General features: G+C 39.0%; 1 protein-coding gene across 8 annotated transcripts in view; it reads right to left on the reverse strand.

Moving 5' to 3' along the window:
- The window catches only part of Ehbp1 (Eps15 homology domain containing protein-binding protein 1), a 533,072-nt gene that overhangs the window by 361,131 nt on the left and 158,788 nt on the right, over positions 1-13,153 (reverse strand). For all 8 annotated transcript variants that reach the window (XM_071671877.1, XM_071671876.1, XM_071671880.1 and 5 more), the window contains exon 6: positions 9,550-9,633. In XM_071671877.1, coding sequence (XP_071527978.1) covers positions 9,550-9,633 — 84 coding nt within the window. The remainder of the gene's footprint in view (positions 1-9,549; positions 9,634-13,153) is intronic.

Here is a 13,153-nt window from a genome sequence, read left to right on the forward strand (position 1 = left end):
TGGCAATATCAAAACATCTTTCAAGTGTGTGGATAAGGAAATATTTAACATGTTCATATCCAAAATAAGGCCAAAACTAGAATATGTCTCTCAGGTGTGGTCATCACATCTAAATAAAACACAGAGCTAATACAGAAGGCCCAGATGAGGCCAACAAAGATAGTACCAGAATCAATAGAGCTGAACTACATGGAATGATTAGATGCTTAAATACGCCCCACCTTAATTTTTTTTTTAATAGATCAATGATGACAACAGCGAACAATTCTTCAAGAAATGTATGGATAGAGGAACGACAGGACACAAGAAATCAAGCTAAAACATGTTAAATTAAGATGTAAAGCAGTACTTTTATGGCATACGAGATGTGGATGAATGAAATATAATGACTGAGGATATGGTTAATGCAGACACCATACATATATCTAAGATTACAATAGTAAAGATGATATCTAAGAGATGGGACATCATGAATGTAAAACTCCCTCCCTATACATTTAAATTAGGTAATCAATTACACTTAGGTAATTACACAGAGAAACACACTCCTATCTGATTATGTTTGCAGATTATACATCATGAAGGAAAGGAAGGAAAGGAAGAAAAGGAAGATCGGATTGTGACAAGAGCACCCGCACTGACTCCAAAGTTGGTCTGATACATGGTTGATCACCTAAGTAAATGTAATGAGGATGGGTCACAGTGAAAGACTGCCCCGATATAATTACATATTGCAGGAAAAAAAGTACAAGAATCTGTGTGTGAGAAACTTGAGAGTAAATACTCTCTTAATCTGTCACAAGAATCCAGTCACAGTGGAAGAGGCTTCGATATGGTATCAAGTTGCAGGAAATAGATGCAGAAATCTGTGTATGTGCAACACATTTGGGAATCAATACTGTTCTTAACCTGTCACACGAGTCCCAGCTTGGGAGCACTGTTAAGGAAACCAACATTCTGCTAACAAATACAGTACCAGAAGAGCATTCAAGATCATAGATGAGGAAACATTCAGCAAGCTCTTCTTATCATACAGAAGGCCAAAACTATAACATGCTTCACAGGTTTTGTCACCACACCTGAAAAAACTGAAATGGTCCACATGAAAGCAACAAAGATGGTATCAAAACTAAGAAAGCTGGGTTACAAAAAAAGGTCCGAGGCCTTAAATTTGTCCACCAATGAAGGGAGAAAAATGAGAGGTGACCTGATCACAGGCTTGAAGTTTTTAAAACAGATGATAACATAAACAGTGAAAAGTTCTTCAAAAGAAGTAGGGATGTAGAATAGCCAGCAGAAATAACACAAAATTTACGAAGCCACTTGTTAAAAAAGACGTGAAGAAGCACTTTTATATCAATAGAGTGTGGATGAATGTAATAAAATGAATGAGGACATGATTAATGCTGACATCATACAAAATTTTAAAAAACTGCATGATCCTGTCATAAAGAATCTTAATAAGATGGGGCCCAACCATCATAAACTCCATTCCAGTGCAGTACAAATAGGAAACTACAAACACTCACATTCCTCTAACTAAAAAGACCGTATATTCACACAGCCCATTATATTCTTGGCTACGTAACGTTAATGTAAAGTATTAACTGTAATAATTCATATATAAAACAAATTCATACATTCAAAAGACAGTACCTAACAGTTGCAAATTTCACCTACTCTTTCAATATCAGGTCACAGGAAATAAGATGCAGAAAACTGTATAGTGCTCCCAAAAGACCTCAAACTATTATGCCATGAAATAATTCATTACAAGTAATAGAGCAAACATATCAAACACTTCTCAAGTGACCAAATACTAAATTGTTATTCTCCAATGATGCTAATTAGCATCATAAACCAACCTACAGTAACATCTACCTTCCTAGTCAAGGGAGCTAAAAAATTTTGGAGAGCTTCAAAATATCAAACAAAAACAATAACATGAAGGATATCAAAAATATTTTCATAAAATAAATAAAATGAACATTGGATATATATACACACTATACGCAGAACACAAAACATTCAGTACGCTTCCAAAATACAAATCATAATTCGTTGCTGTAGATACAAGAAAATAATAATACTACACACAAATATCTTTCATGTTGCAGATGGTGACTAAGAGGGGCTACTGATGGGGGGCTGTGTCATCATCTAATTATAGGAAAAGAAAAACAGCCAAGTGAGAAATTGTCTTTGAAGGCTATGCTGTTGGCTTCTCATGTTAAAACGCTTAAGTGAAAAAAGTAAGCTTGTACAATAATATGAGAAATGTCAACAATTCTTAAATAAACATAGGTTCCTAACATCTAAAAATCTGGAATACCGCTAAAGATCTATAATTATGCCAAAATGCCTACATTAATATGAAGAGACAAAATACGTTTCAAATCTAAAAAACCTTGTGGCTGAGCATATGCTGCATTACAAATTTTACCCAATTACAGGAAAAGATACTGCTGAAGGGACCTAACAGATCAAATGAACCATAAATCAACCTGAGGAGTTTTATCTTACCAATATATATGCTTATATTTCTTTTAAACAACATTGCAACCATAGGTTTTTATTGTGCTTACCAAAAACTGGTCATTATTTTCAATCTTAAAATGCAGAATGTAACAATAGGTAATTAAAGAGAAGTTAAAGTACTGCATAGGGCATCCAGCCAATTCAATGGTGAGGATATGTACACATGAATATCATTTTGCTCTGGCGAGGCTGATTCCTCAAGCAAAGGCAAGAGGTAGGTCTTGCATTTCATCCATCATATGAGCTGGCAAGGATGTGCTTAAGAGGGTCACAAACTCAACTCAGGTGTAAAGCATCAAGCAAGGGGCTTGGAGTAAGGGTTTGGGTTGCTGTAACTGGGCATATACAACACTGTGCTGTTTTTCTTATACAGTTCTTACAAAGTCATTTCTATTACGCTCAGTAATTAGGTTTATCACTGACTAAATTTTCCTAAATCCAGTGTATGCTCATTATGGCTTGCAGGGTGATGACAGTTTTATCTCTGCATTCATGATGACTCTTTGCTATGTCACAGTCACTATCACTATTCTCCAGAAAGAACTGTATCACCATCTCAATAAAAATTTAATTTGACAATTTTGTTTTCATACGTTTGCTTTTTCCTGCTTTAGCAAGGGAGCATCAGGACCAGATGACTAAGCCTTTGAGTAAAAAATCCTCCTTTTGTTCCTTTCCCTATTCATACTTTTAGAGAGTAACAAACACAATAAGGGAGGATTTCCAACCTCACCTTCCCCCGTACTCTCAGTCATTTTTTACGATGAGCAGGAGATATGTGGGCTATATTCTTTCTCTCCCCTAATGCCTGGGTTGATAATAATAATAATAATAATAATAATAATAATAATAATAATTCCCTGGGGATAGGGGAGAAAGAATACTTCCCACGTATTCCCTGCGTGTCGTAGAAGGCGACTAAAAGGGGAGGGAGCTGGAGGCTGGAAATCCTCCCCTCACTTTTTTTTTTTTTTTTTTTTTCCCCAAAAAGAGGGAACAGAGAAGGGGCCCAGGTGAGGATATTCCCTCAAGGGCCCAGTCCTCTGTTCTCAACGCTACCTCGCTAATGCGGGAAATGGCGAATAGTATGAAAGAAAGAAAAAGATAACAATAATAATAATAATAATAATAATAATAATAATAATAATAATAATATGTGTAATGATATTAATAATAATAATAATAATAATAATAATAATAATAATAATAATAATAATAATAGTGGTGATGCGAGGAGATGGAGTGAGTATTTTGAAGGTTTGTTGAATGTGTTTGATGACAGAGTGGCAGATATAGGGTGTTTTGGTCGAGGTGGTGTGCAAAGTGCGAGGGTTAGGGAAAATGATTTGGTAAACAGAGAAGAGGTAGTAAAAGCTTTGCGGAAGATGAAAGCCGGCAAGGCAGCAGGTTTGGATGGTATTGCAGTGGAATTTCTTAAAAAAGGGGGTGACTGCATTGTTGACTGGTTGGTAAGGTTATTTAATGTATGTATGACTCATGATGAGGTGCCTGAGGATTGGCAGAATGCGTGCATAGTGCCATTGTACAAAGGCAAAGGGGATAAGAGTGAGTGCTCAAATTACAGAGGTATAAGTTTGTTGAGTATTCCTGGTAAATTATATGGGAGGGTAGTGATTGAGAGGGTGAAGGCATGTACAGAGCATCAGATTGGGGAAGAGCAGTGTGGTTTCAGAAGTGGTAGAGGATGTGTGGATCAGGTGTTTGCTTTGAAGAATGTATGTGAGAAATACTTAGAAAAGCAAATGGATTTGTATGTAGCATTTATGGATCTTGAGAAGGCATATGACAGAGTTGATAGAGATGCTCTGAGGAGGGTATTAAGAATATATGGTGTGGGAGGCAAGTTGTTAGAAGCAGTGAAAAGTTTTTATCGAGGATGTAAGGCATGTGTACGTGTAGGAAGAGAGGAAAGTGATTGGTTCTCAGTGAATGTAGGTTTGCGACAGGGGTGTGTGATGTCTCCATGGTTGTTTAATTTGCACACCACTTTGCACACCACCTCGACCAAAACACCCTATATCTGCCACTCTATCATCAAACACATTCAACAAACCTTCAAAATACTCACTCCATCTCCTTCTCACATCACCACTACTTGTTATCACCTCCCCATTTGCGCCCTTCACTGAAGTTCCCATTTGCTCCCTTGTCTTACGCACTTTATTTACCTCCTTCCAGAACATCTTTTTATTCTCCCTAAAATTTAATGATACTCTCTCACCCCAACTCTCATTTGCCCTTTTTTTCACCTCTTGCACCTTTCTCTTGACCTCCTGTCTCTTTCTTTTATACATCTCCCACTCAATTGCATTTTTTCCCTGCAAAAATCGTCCAAATGCCTCTCTCTTCTCTTTCACTAATACTCTTACTTCTTCATCCCACCACTCACTACCCTTTCTAATCAACCCACCTCCCACTCTTCTCATGCCACAAGCATCTTTTGCGCAATCCATCACTGATTCCCTAAATACATCCCATTCCTCCCCCACTCCCCTTGCTTCCATTGTTCTCACCTTTTTCCATTCTGTACTCAGTCTCTCCTGGAACTTCCTCACACAGGTCTCCTTCTCAAGCTCACTTACTCTCACCACCCTCTTCACCCCAACATTCACTCTTCTTTTCTGAAAACCCATACAAATCTTCACCTTAGCCTCCACAAGATAATGATCAGACATCCCTCCAGTTGCACCTCTCAGCACATTAACATCTTTTTATTTTCCCTAAAATTTAATGATACTCTCTCACCCCAACTCTCATTTGCCCTCTTTTTCACCTCTTGCACCTTTCTCTTGACCTCCTGTCTCTTTCTTTTATACATCTCCCACTCAATTGAATTTTTTCCCTGCAAAAATCGTCCAAATGCCTCTCTCTTCTCTTTCACTAATAATCTTACTTCTTCATCCCACCACTCACTACCCTTTCTAATCAACCCACCTCCCACTCTTCTCATGCCACAAGCATCTTTTGTGCAATCCATCACTGGATTTTGTCTAACAACTATGATATGCACATATCAACATAAGAGGTATAAGTTTGTTGAGTATTCCTGGTAAATTATATGGGAGGGTATTGATCGAGAGGGTGAAGGCATGTACAGAGCATCAGATTGGGGAAGAGCAGTGCGGTTTCAGAAGTGGTAGAGGATGTGTGGATCAGGTGTTTGCTTTGAAGAATGTATGTGAGAAATACTTAGAAAAGCAAATGGATTTGTATGTAGCATTTATGGATCTGGAGAAGGCATATGATAGAGTTGATAGAGATGCTCTGTGGAAGGTATTAAGAATATATGGTGTGGGAGGCAAGTTGTTAGAAGCAGTGAAAAGTTTTTATCGAGGATGTAAGGCATGTGTACGTGTAGGAAGAGAGGAAAGTGATTGGTTCTCAGTGAATGTAGGTTTGCGGCAGGGGTGTGTGATGTCTCCATGGTTGTTTAATTTGTTTATGGATGGGGTTGTAAGGGAGGTAAATGCAAGAGTCCTGGAAAGAGGGGCAAGTATGAAGTCTGTTGGGGATGAGAGAGCTTGGGAAGTGAGTCAGTTGTTGTTCGCTGATGATACAGCGCTGGTGGCTGATTCATGTGAGAAACTGCAGAAGCTGGTGACTGAGTTTGGTAAAGTGTGTGAAAGAAGAAAGTTGAGAGTAAATGTGAATAAGAGCAAGGTTATTAGGTACAGTAGGGGTGAGGGTCAAGTCAATTGGGAGGTGAGTTTGAATGGAGAAAAACTGGAGGAAGTGAAGTGTTTTAGATATCTGGGAGTGGATCTGTCAGCGGATGGAACCATGGAAGCGGAAGTGGATCATAGGGTGGGGGAGGGGGCGAAAATTTTGGGAGCCTTGAAAAATGTGTGGAAGTCGAGAACATTATCTCGGAAAGCGAAAATGGGTATGTTTGAGGGAATAGTGGTTCCAACAATGTTGTATGGTTGCGAGGCATGGGCTATGGATAGAGATGTGCGCAGGAGGATGGATGTGCTGGAAATGAGATGTTTGAGGACAATGTGTGGTGTGAGGTGGTTTGATCGAGTAAGTAACGTAAGGGTAAGAGAGATGTGTGGAAATAAAAAGAGCGTGGTTGAGAGAGCAGAAGAGGGTGTTTTGAAATGGTTTGGGCACATGGAGAGAATGAGTGAGGAGAGATTGACCAAGAGGATATATGTGTCGGAGGTGGAGGGAACGAGGAGAAGAGGGAGACCAAATTGGAGGTGGAAAGATGGAGTGAAAAAGATTTTGTGTGATCGGGGCCTGAACATGCAGGAGGGTGAAAGGACGGCAAGGAATAGAGTGAATTGGAGTCATGTGGTATACAGGGGTTGACGTGCTGTCAGTGGATTGAATCAAGGCATGTGAAGCGTCTGGGGTAAACCATGGAAAGCTGTGTAGGTATGTATATTTGCGTGTGTGGACGTGTGTATGTACATGTGTATGGGGGGGGGGGGGGGGTTGGGCCATTTCTTTCGTCTGTTTCCTTGCGCTACCTCGCAAACGCGGGAGACAGCGACAAAGTATAATAAAAAAAAATAATCAACATAGTCACGTTATGTTTTCCTCTTAGATATTTATACTTTTACTCGGACAAATTACCACTTTTTTTTTTATTATCAATAATGCTAAACACTTTTTGATTCCACTGCTCTAATATGCTTGGAGGCAAAGGAATTCCAGCATGTGAAAGTACCTTGTTGCGAAGCTGCACTCTTACTTCTCTAGTTGCTGATTCAAACATCCTAAGTCAAATACACTACATGTCCTTACATTGCACTACAGTACTATCATAAATAGCTACATCAAGTTTGGATTGATTAGATCAAGAAGTCTACCAAGGACTTTGACTGACCATGCGCTATTCTGACACAACCATACACTACTATGATTTACAGCCATTCTGACCTACAGCCAAAAGACAGTAGGGATTTGATCACTTGATTGAATGTTTTCTTGGATAATGAAAGTAGAATAAAGCTTGCTGTTTTCACTGCACTAAGGTTTTTCTTGTATCTAATTCTATAGAACACTTAAAATCCAAATTTCCAAAACTTGGATTAAAAGTTTTCAGGAAATAGCTTCAGCATGTGTTTATCAAATGCTTTATATACAGTACCATATATTCATATACATTACAAACAAAAACTAAAACTGCATCAGGCACATAATCAATTCTGCTAAAATTGCAATGTGTTCAGACCACTAATTGTGGCCCACTATAACAGTTATGACACTTGCCAAGAATCGTAACATTATCTGCATAACAAATTCAAATAGCTATCACATGGTTGTTATGTGTTCTAATGACATTAAACATGGTATAGAATCTTTGCAAAATAACACCAGAAAAACTTTAACTCATGCAACAGATTTTGTCTTCATTCTGGTTATGATGAACTCCTTTTTATTTTCTGAACTTATCAAAAACATTCTTAAATCACTTAGTTACCAGCAGAAAATATACCAGCAATGATTAGGAAAGAACTACTGCTGAACTACATCACCTGTTTGGTTCAAAAGCGTTCCTGGCAACAATCCATGATGGAGCAGAGCAACTTAATACCAGCCTGAGCTTTACTGCAATACCTGCATACATCTAACAAGGACAAAACTGCAGGAAGACTTTTCCCCCAAAGGAAACATGTTTGCAGTTAGTAGTGACCATGGAACACCTGTGTCACCAGCCGTGTAGCAAATCGTGACCAGATTAAGTTTTAGGTTGAGGGCAAGCCCTTTATAGGGGCCTAACCATGGAATAATCCAAACTAGTTATGAAATTCAATTCTGCAAATGCTAGGGAAACAATTCATTAAGATTTTATGAGTATCTGATTTAAATTTTCAAATTTAAGACCAAAATAAAGTTGTAGGTCAAAATGCAACTCCCAGTGATGGATAACAGAAAGACAATGGGCAAATGGACAACAAATGTATGGACCAAAGATAATAAAGACACAGGTAACAATGACAGAAAAATGAACCCTTAAGTGTCTACCAGATATGCATGAAACAAAAAAATTAAAGAACACATTGCAGCATCACCATCTTTCATTATGAATGACTTTGGAAACTGAAACAATCCCAGTTTACCAAACACAGATATTACACAAACCACCACTAGAAGGACGACATCCACTTTTAATGCTAATTAGCTAAATCCAATTCATGTTCTTAGTTAAGTAATATCATAAGTAGAATATTGGAAAAAGCTACATCAGAGCAATTGTAAGCGAGACAGCACAGATCAAAAGTAGCAAATGTGAAAGAACAAAGTTTATTAAAATGCTGTGGGTGTGTGTGTGTGTGTGTGTGTGTGTGGACATGTAAGGCTATGTATGTCTATGTATAGATGCACATGCATGTGCATTTGGATGAATGTAAGTCTATGTATAAATGCACATGCATGTGCAAAGCTTTGAGGCATGACATGTGTGCAAGAGAGTGAAGTGAGAAAGCATTTACCTCATGTCAATAACCTACTTGAAGGATCACAACCCTTCATATATGTAACTCCCTCCTGCTAACGGTCAAACCCTTATCGTACAATTTGGTTGTATGCAAAAACTTCATCAGGAAACAATCAATATCAGCAGGTAAAATAAATTTCACAAACAATTCACACAGGCTATTATTACATACGTTAGAAAGGCCACCTTGAAAACCAAATGCCATTCCAAAAGTTGCCTTAAAAGGTTTACATTAGTAAAAAAAAAAAAAAAACAGAAACATGGAGATGCACCGTTTAAAGTATAGAAAAACAAAATTAGATGAACCATAGAGATAAAGCCCAAGCATGATCTGGCCACTGTCACAAGCCAAAGTGCATAGAAAGTGCATCAAATAAACCAAAACACACCAAAAAGTTCCCAAAGGTCTTATAGGGGTTGGGAAAGAAATACAAACCAATCAAGCAAAAAAAAAAAAAAAAAGACAAAATGCAGAGGTAAGGAGACACAACCAGGCTGGAAGTGGTGGTGTGGGCGTGAGTGGCGTGGGCGTGGGCATATACCTGGAGAGCCTGGCGAGGTGAGGGTAGAGCGTCCTTTGCGACGAAGGGTTGACACTCTGCTGGAGGGCTCGCTATAACATCGACCTACGAAGCGCCGTCGCCACCGCCACACCGAAGAGGGAAGTAGGAACACCACCACACATAGTCAACCACACACACCCACCGCACCACCGGTATAAGCCCACCACACGCATGGCAAACAGGGAGAGGAAACACCAGTAGCACGTCAAATACACCACATACAGCAAGGTGCAGACACACCAGCAGGGTACATACACCGACGGTCACAGACAACAGTTGATTGTACAAGTTTACACAAATGGTATGGAAGAAAATGGTAAATTTGTGTTGAAGACAGAAAACAAATGAAAAGATATAAAAAATGGGATGGTGAATCAAACATATGTGAGGCAGAGGATAAAAACAACAAAAACATTCAACAAGGACACATGATGGTTAGGATGAAGTAGAAAAGAAAAAAGAGACAACAATTAGGAAATACTGGATACTGCAGCTAATTACATCCTGACTCCTATGCAATCACTTGTTTTCAATACAGACTCACACATACAATATATTGATCAATCTATTATACTTAATTGCTGTTTCCTGCGTCAGTGAGGCAGCGCCAGGAAACTGATGAAGAATGGCCCATCCACTCGTGCACACACACACACAAACATATATATATAAACGCCCAAACACGCACATATACATATCAACATATACATACATATACATATCTACTCATGTACTTATTCATGCTTGCCTTCATCCATTCCTTTCACTACCCCGCCACACAGGAAATAACATCCCCCCATTCAGCGAGGCAGCTCCAGGAAAAGACAAAAAGAAGGCTACACATATATATGTATATTCAGAGCATAAGTGGGACAGTGTGACCAGTGTCTGTCTGAGAAGTGTAGCTTCTGATGGGTGTATGTCTAGTGAGATAGAGTTTGAGATGAGAGGTAGGCTAAGTGCTAGTCAGATTATTTCAGTGAGTATATCTTGTATCAATGCATATTTGTTGGAGACTGGCGGGGATATGTGAGCAGATGTTAAAGTGAGAGGCAGGAGTAAGCTTTTTACCTCTACTTGTGGGTTGGTGATAAGTTACAGAGTGGTCTGAGTGAGAGGGGTCTAGTTCTGTGGCATAAAACTAAGTACGGGGCATATTGGGGTGGAACAGTATTGGGACAATTTGCTTCACTGCAGAGGTGGAGTGTTCGCAGTTGATAAGCATGTTGTTCTTGTTCTGAAAGCACCATTTTAAGTGGTTTGCATCTCTGTTATATTTGCTTTGGAGAGGGTGGAAGACCAGGCAGGTGAGGCATAGTTTAGACTTGGTGTAAGTGAAGTGTTTGTAAAGGATGTTGGGGTATTCTCTTTCTTGCCCATATTTGGTACCAGTTAGTGTTCTAAAAGCATACAGTTTGTGTGTTGCTTTTGTGCTGATAATGATGTGAGGTGGCACTGGGAATGGATGAAAGCGAGCAAGTACGAATATGTACATGTGTATATAAGTATATATTCCTATCAGTCCACGGGGAAAATGAAACACGATAAGTTCCCAAGTGCACTTTCGTGTAATAATCACATCATTAGGGGAGACACGAGGGAAATATGTCAGTTGATATTATCCCTGGGGATAGGGGAGAAAGAATACTTCCCACGTATTCCCTGCGTGCCGTAGAAGGCGACTAAAAGGGGAGGGAGCGGGGGACTGGAAATCCTCCCCTCTCTTTTTTTTTTTTTTTCCAAGAGAAGGAACAGAGAGGGGGGCCAGGTGAGGGTATTCCCTCAAAGGCCCAGTCCTCTGTTCTTAACGCTACCTCGCTAATGCGGGAAACAGCGAATAGTTTGAAAGAAAGAAATATATATATATATATATATATATATATATATATATATATATATATATATATATATATATATATATACGTCTGTCTGTGTGTGTGTGTGTGTGTGTTATGTGCATATATGTGCATGTGTCTTTTCTTAATAAATTCATCCACTTCAGCCACCTTGACACATTTCATCCTTTGTAAGGCTTTTGCTAAGTAACTCTAATTGACTTTCCAATTCATATATCACCCCAACCCAAACACCCAACATCTGCCATCCTATCATCAAACACATTCAACAGTCCTTCAAAATACTCACTCCATCTCCACCTCACTTCATCACTACCTGTTACCCCTTCCCCCTTTGCCCCCTCCACCTATGTTCCTATTTGTACCCTTTTGTGCACAATATTACCCTCCTTCTGAATCATCTTGTTCTTCCTAAAGTTTACTGATACTCACCCACACCAACTATGACCTTTTCAATTAGTGCACTCTCCTCTTTACCTCCTGCTGCATTTTTATACATTCTCCATTCATTTGTACTCCCCTGCAAGTACCTTCCAAAAGCCTCCCTTTTCTCTTTTACTAGCAACTTTACTTCTTCATCCCACCACTCACTACCCTTTCTAATCTGCCCAGCTCCTACCTTTCACGTGCCATATGCATCTCTTGCACACGACAGCAATGCTTCCCTAAATACATCCCATTCCTCACCCACTCCCTTTGCTTCATTTACTCTCACCTTTTGCCATTCTACATTCGATCTCTCCTGGTATTTCTCCACACAAGTCTTTTCTCCAAGCTCACTTACATTCACCACTCTCTTCTAACTGATATTGTCTCCTCTTTTCCAAAAACCTCAACAAATCTTCGCCCTTGCCTCCACATCTCACTAGCTGCCCCTCTCAACAAATTCACATCCAATATTCCAATAATGCCCACCTGACCATCTTTCCTAATCATAAGGGTATACTTGTGTAAGTCTCTCTTTTTACACCATGTATTCTCAATCACCTGTCCATTTTCAGCACACAACTCCACAAGCAATTGAAATTCAAGGAGAGGGGTTCCAGCTACCCTGCTCCCGCCCCCTTTAGTAAATTACGGCACGCAGGGAATATATATATATATATATATATATATATATATATATATATATATATATATATATATATATATATATATATATATTGGAAAGGATCACAATTTTGCGCGTGATCAAGATATTCCCATGAGTCCACGGGGAAAATGAAACACGAAAAGTTCCCAAGTGCACTTTCGTGCAATAATCACATCATCAGGGGAGACACAAGAGAGAAATATAACAGTCAGTTGATATACATCGAAGAGACGAAGCTAGGACGCCATTTGGTAAACATGTGATTGTCCAAAATCTTGGAGCTCATGTTTTCATGTTTCATTTTTCCCCGTGGACTCATAGGAATATATATATATATATATATATATATATATATATATATATATATATATATATATATATATATATATATATATATAAGTGAATTATAGGGTGGGGAGGGGGCAAAAGTGCTGGGAGCGTTGAAAAATGTGTGGAAGTCGAGAACGTTATCTTGGAAAGCAAAAATGGGTATGTTTGAAGGAATAGGGGTTTCAACAATGTTATATGGTTGCGAGGCGTGGGTTAGGGATAGAGTTGCGCGGAGAAGGGTGGATGTACTGGAAATGAGATGTTTGAGGACAATATGTGGTGTGACGTAGTTTGATCGAGTAAG

The sequence above is a fragment of the Panulirus ornatus genome, chromosome 17 (assembly GCF_036320965.1).
Source record: "Panulirus ornatus isolate Po-2019 chromosome 17, ASM3632096v1, whole genome shotgun sequence".
Classification (NCBI taxonomy): Eukaryota; Metazoa; Arthropoda; class Malacostraca; order Decapoda; family Palinuridae; genus Panulirus; species Panulirus ornatus.